A 6,244-nucleotide genomic window follows, 5' to 3' on the forward strand; every position below is an offset into this window, starting at 1 on the left:
ACTTTGGACCCAGAAAGGGAAAGGGACTGTGTGGGCCGAAAACTGGGGGGAGGAGGGAGAAGTGTAGGGGGTGGGTTTCTGGGATATACCCTTTGGGTGGTTGATGATGCATGGAGGGGACTGGAACCATGGCAATGAGATGATATATAATGGAATGAATGTAAAACTAAAGTTATCCCATGTAAACTATCATATAATTCACAATAAAACATTTAAAAAAAAAAGAATAACAACATAAAAAAAAAAGTGTTCAAGAGCAAAGATATCAATTTGAGGACTAAGGTAAGGTGTGCCTGACACAAGGAATAGTCTTTCCAGTACCCACATATGCATGTGAAAGCTGGACAATGAATAAGAAAGACCATAGAAGAATTGATGCATTTGGTGCTAGAAAAGAATATTGAAAATATCATGGACTTTGAAACAAATCTGTATTGGAAGAAGTACAGCCAAAATACTTCTTATAAGTGCAGATGATATGACTTCAGCTCTCATATTTCAGACATATTATTAGGAGACACCAGTCCCTGGAGAAGGATATTATGTGGAGTGACCGTGAAAAAGAGGAAGACCCCCAACGTGATGGATTGACACCATGGCAGCAGCAATGGGCTCGGGTGTAGTAAGAGTTGTAAGGATAGCACTCAACAGGGCAGTGTTTCACTCTGTTGTGCACAGGACCACTATGAGTTGGAGCTGACTCGGTGGCACCTAACAACAACAATATGGGATCAAAGTGTCAAGAGCGACTTGAAGGACTAGATAGGAACCTTAGTGGGTGGTGAGTTTATGTCAATGGGAGAGTAACAATTCTGAAAAGGGGGGTGAAAATGACTGCTCAGAGAATGTAATTAATGTCATGGTGGTTCTGTGCCATGGCGTCAGTTCCAACTCATAGCAACCCTGTATAGAGTTTCTGAGGCTGTAAATCTTTACAGGAACAGAAAACCTCATCTTTCTCCTGTGAAACCACTGATAGTTTCGAACTGCTAACCTTGAGATTAGCAGCCCAACTTGTAACCACTACGCTAATAGACCTCCTGATACATGTAGAAACAGTTGAATTTGTGTATGTTTTGCTGTGCGTGTTCTGGAGTAGGATAGAAGGAGAGATTAATAACAATGCAGAAAGAGACAATAGGGCACTGAAAGTTAAGCCCGTGAGAAGGCAAGAGGGTTGGACAGGAGGTGAGAATGGGGCAATGGCAGGTTTGAAGATCTATGGAATGATGGAGGACTTTCCTCTCATCCATTAGCTCATCTTGCTCTGTGAAGTCTTGAGAACCATACCTGTTAGCAGATATTAAGTTTGTAAATCCCCAAAATTGCATAAGTAGGAAAATATATACCCAACCAAGAGAGAAGAAATGCAGAGTGCTACCCGCTGAGGTACTAAGGGGAGAGAATTGGAACAGAATAATGAAGACTCCACATCTAATATATGGTTTTGTTTCCATGTTTATCTTTTCAACTTTCAGGTGGTTTTTGCTCTTACAGACTTTGTAATAGAAAATCTCGGGAAAAAGTTTATAGAGACACCACCAGTGGACTTGGCTACTCTGTATCAAGACATGTCCTTCAATACTCCTCTGATCTTCATCTTAAGCACAGGCTCTGATCCCATGGGTGCTTTTCAGAGGTTTGCCCGAGAAAGCGGGTATTCAGAACGGTAAGGTCAGGTTGTGCAGTTTTAATAACTACTAGGAACATTTCTTTGTTGATGTTGCCTCCATCCCTTCCCCTGTTCAGCATGAATTCTTACTTTCAGATATCCCTTACTAAATAAGTTCAGACGTGTTAATACTTAGACATGTATGATATAAATTTCTACTTGTATGTTCTTAAAATGGGTCTAAAGATCATACAATGCAAAGCTGGTTTGAACTGCAACGTCAGCAGCTCAAGCTCACTAGTCACTCGGAGAAAACCCTATACAGGGTTGCTATCGGTTGAAACCTACTCGATGGCACTTAACAACAACAATGTAACTGTAAAAAGACTGTAGTTTACTCTCTACACTCAAATGTAAAAAAAAAAAAAAAAATGAACTGTGTTCTGTTATTAATGTCATCTTTTTCATGAGCCTCCACCCTGCTGGACAAAAGGGAAGTGAGGGTTGTTAAACTTGCCCATTTACATTATGATACTTTCTTTTGATTTAAATGTCTCCTTCATTGTAAGGTGATTTGGTTTCTTTTTCTTAAAAACTCAGTCTTCTTGACTTCTACTTCTTCTTCATTCCTCTCCAAAATGGAGTCTGGATAGGTAGAAAAGTGCACAAGGCCAGAGTGGAAGGTGAGAGAGGGTGCTCAGATCCACAGCAGTCTGAAGCTTTCATGGGTTCCTGTGTGGACAGGCTGCTCTGGCCTAGCCCCTGCACTGGGATTACTTGCGGATCACGGATCCCATCTGTTCACTTGGAGTTTGTGGCCCTGGCATTTGTCCCTCAAAAGAATCAGTATCCTGAATTATTAAGAAGTCCTGTGAACCAATAAGAAAAAGTAAACAACCAAAAAGGACAGGTAGATTTGAAATACTGAACTTGCAGTTAGGAACCCAACCTATAAACTCATTCTGCCACCAGGGCTCCTAAACCCTAAATAGTGTTTATATAGGGAGAAAGCAAAAGGTGATTAAAATATATGTATATACTATTTGTTGTTAAGTACCGTGGAATTGTTTTGACTCATATCAACCCTCTATAGGCTTTAAATCTTTTTAAGGAACAGAAGAAAGCCTCATCTTTCTCCTGAAAAACAGCTGTTGGGCTCAAGCCTTGTGATTCACAGTCCAATATTTATCCCATGAAGCCAGTCCTTCCTTTTCTCTCTCTCGTCTCAGGGTCAACAGATGCCTATGGAACATGGTCAAACTCAGCCCATGGCTTCATTGCTGCATTTCCCCCACTTCCACTCACAAGTAGACCCAGGTGGTCACCAGTGAGCATACTAGACTGCTCATGGGTTTCCTTTAAGTTTCAGTCCTGTTGTTGTTGTTGTTAAGTGCCGTCGAGTTGGTTCCGACCCATAGCGACCCTGTACAGGGTTTCTGAGGGTGTAAATCCTTACGGGAGTAGAAAGCCTCATCTTTCTCCCGCAGAGCGGCTGGTAGTTTCGAACTGCTGACCTTAAGGTTCACAGCCCAAAGTTTCAGTCCTAGTAGTAGGTAATTTTCCCTAATGGGCTGACTTTTCTTGCCAAAGCAAACAGATTGCTTGAATTTAAACAGCCAAACAGTCTACTTTTTTTCTACGGGTCTTTGTTTCAGTAAGAATCTGCTGTTCTCTCAGCAGTTCTGAGTTGGTCTACATGTCTTTTCAAGTGGAAATGTCCCAACTCAGAAGGTTCTGGGTGGGGCTCAGGATACCACCTAAGGTGCCATAGTGTACAAAAGCTTAACAGGAAGCCTAGTTCCCTGGGCAAATTCCAATCCAATCAGTTATAGGCTAAAGGCAGGTTTACAAGCTTTCTGTCATCATAATTCCCAATAGTCATTTCTTTCACACATAAATGTCTATTTTACAATAGTAGGCAAGGAAAACCAATATCCACAAGACAGTCAAACATATAAACATTCTTCCTCCCCCGCCTTTACCCATCGGTCTATATCTTGATCTATGTATCTACTCACAGAACACTGTTGTTCCAAGGTTGTGTATAAATCACTATTTACCTCTTGTCCCATTTAGCCCATGCGTGCCTCCTTAAGCCTTCCCTTATCTTGACTGTCCATCTACCACCCTCCCTTGTCTTGTGTGTTGCCCTTTCCCTCCTTGTATATTGCCCTCCCTGTCACTGAGCTAACATGTGTCTACCCTCTAACCAGGGTTCATTCACTTTTGCTTCTGTACACCCAAGAAAAAATTTCAGAGTCTCTTCTGACATCCATTTTGGTATTTTCTTTCATTCCTGTCTTTATCATCACCTTTTGCTTTCTCCCTATATGATGTTCTTGATGTCATCCTACAATTCTTCTGGTCTTCAATCATTAGTGTGTAATACATCAGATCTATCCTTGAGATAGTCTCTAAATTCAAGCAGAATAAATTCAAAGTCATATTTGGCTCTCATGGACTTTTAAAATTATTCTTCAACTTCTGTCTGAACTTGTATATAAGTAATTGAAGGTCTGTTTCACAGTTTTCCCCTGGCCTTGTTTTGGCTGATGATGTTAAGCTTTTCCACCATCAGTTCCCACAGATGTAGTCCATTTGGTGAGGTCCTTGTGTACAGTCACGTCTTATGCTGTTTAAAAAATATATTTGCGATTAATAAGTCATTGGTCTGACAAAATTCCCTCATGTGATCGGCACACCATTTCTATAAACAAAGCCATATTTTTCAACTTCTCAGCTTTCCTTTTGTTTTCCAACTGTCACATTCCAATTGCCAATAATTATCAATGCATCTTGGCTGCCTGTTTGTTCAATTTCAGACTGAAGAAGTTGGTCTGACTCATAGCAACCCTATATAAGGTATCAAAGGAGCAGCTGGTGTGTTTGAACAACAGACTTTATAGTTAATAGTCCAGTGCTTTTTCTACAGTGCCATTTCATTATCACTGGTTTAATGGTTGACAAGTAAATCTGAATAATAGTGGTATTAACTGGTCTTCCTGGTAGACATATAGATAGTATCCTATCACAGATAGCATTATACCTCAAGATAGATTTTGAAATATTCTTTTGGATGATGAATGTGTCCATGTCTCTTCAACTTAGCATATGATTTTCTGATTCAAAATGGCCAGTACCAGTTCATGCCGGCTCAACAAAGCCTAGGATATCAGTATTCATGCATTTCAATTCATTTTTTACAACTTCCAATATTTGTAGATTCAAACTTAGTATAGTCCATGTTCTGATAATTAATAGATGTCTACAGCTGATTCTCCTTATTTTGACTTGTGCCCCATCAGCAAATGAAGGTCCCAAAAGCTTTGCTCCATTCATGTCACTGTGGTCAACTCTATTTTGAGGAGGCTCCTTTTTTCTCCTTATATTTAGAGTGCCTTCCAACATACAGGGCTCATCTTCTGGCACTATATATAACAGTGTTCAGCTGCTATTCATAAGGTTTTTAGTGGCTAAACTTCAGAAGTAGTCTGTTTCTACTTCCTAGTCTGTCTTTGTCTGGAAGGTCTTCTGAAACCTGTCTGCCATGGGTGACCCATTTGTTATTTAAAATACAAGTGGCTGAGCGTCCAGCAGTACAACAACACACAAGCCTCCACAATATGAAAAACTGAGAGACAATTGGTGGAAATATCTAACAGAAACTATTGTAAAGCACATATAAATTTTAAAATTGTTAAGGATATAAAGTATTTGGACAGTGAAATTAATAGTGAAACTACATCCAATAAATACAGCAAATGTAAGATCATCAAATACAAATGGGAATGTTTTTAAAAAGTAGCCATGTGTACTAACTGGATCACAAAGAAAGACAACACATTTCAAGAGTAAGACAAAATACATTATCTGAAGGCAATTAATATTAAATTAGAATTCAATCATAATAGTTCATTTTTAAATATGTTTTAAAAATCACCTCTGAATGATTAATCTTTTAAAGAGAAATTATCATAGAAATTTTCTGGCAAGTAGAAATAAATGACAAAACAATATTTTGTATCAAAAACTGATGGGGGGATAGTAATGATGTTATTAGATTCAAATTTCTGGTTATCTACTGGTTTCAGATTCCAATAATGGTAGATTAAGGACTCAAACTAATCCTTTCACTAAGAACTAGCAAACTTGGGCCAAACAGATAAATTGGGAGGAGGGAGGGCATTTGAAAGCTTGATAACTAATAAATGTACTGAAGTATGTTCCAAAATATAAAAACCAATTCTATTTACAATAGCATCAAAAAGGTAAATTATATTAGACAATAAATATAACCAACTTATTGCAAGACTTATACACATGTATACTTAGAACTCCACCACTCGTCTGTCAGTTCGTGTGTTGCTGTGAATTTGTGAGCTATGCCACAGGGCTTTTGAGTGCCAGGAGGGTCACCTACAATGGACAGGTTTCAGATGAGCTTTCAGATGAACACAGAATAGGAAAAAAGAGAAATGGACTACTTCCAAATATTTAGTCACTAAAAATCTTATGAATAGCAGTAGGACCCTATCAGCACCAGATTACTGAATATTGAAACATGGTGAAGCACACCAGCATATTGTCAGATATAGTACCAGAAAATGAGACCCTTAGATTGGAAGGCACTCA

The 6,244-nt window shown here is 39.0% G+C and overlaps 1 protein-coding gene across 1 annotated transcript in view; it reads left to right on the plus strand.

The window, feature by feature from the left end:
- Window positions 1-6,244, plus strand: part of DNAH6 (dynein, axonemal, heavy chain 6) — a 305,590-nt gene that overhangs the window by 246,184 nt on the left and 53,162 nt on the right. The window contains 1 exon segment of the mRNA XM_006866588.1: window positions 1,479-1,669. Coding sequence (XP_006866650.1) covers window positions 1,479-1,669 — 191 coding nt within the window.

Source organism: Chrysochloris asiatica, unplaced genomic scaffold (genome assembly GCF_000296735.1).
Source record: "Chrysochloris asiatica unplaced genomic scaffold, ChrAsi1.0 scaffold00093, whole genome shotgun sequence".
NCBI classification, from domain to species: Eukaryota; Metazoa; Chordata; class Mammalia; order Afrosoricida; family Chrysochloridae; genus Chrysochloris; species Chrysochloris asiatica.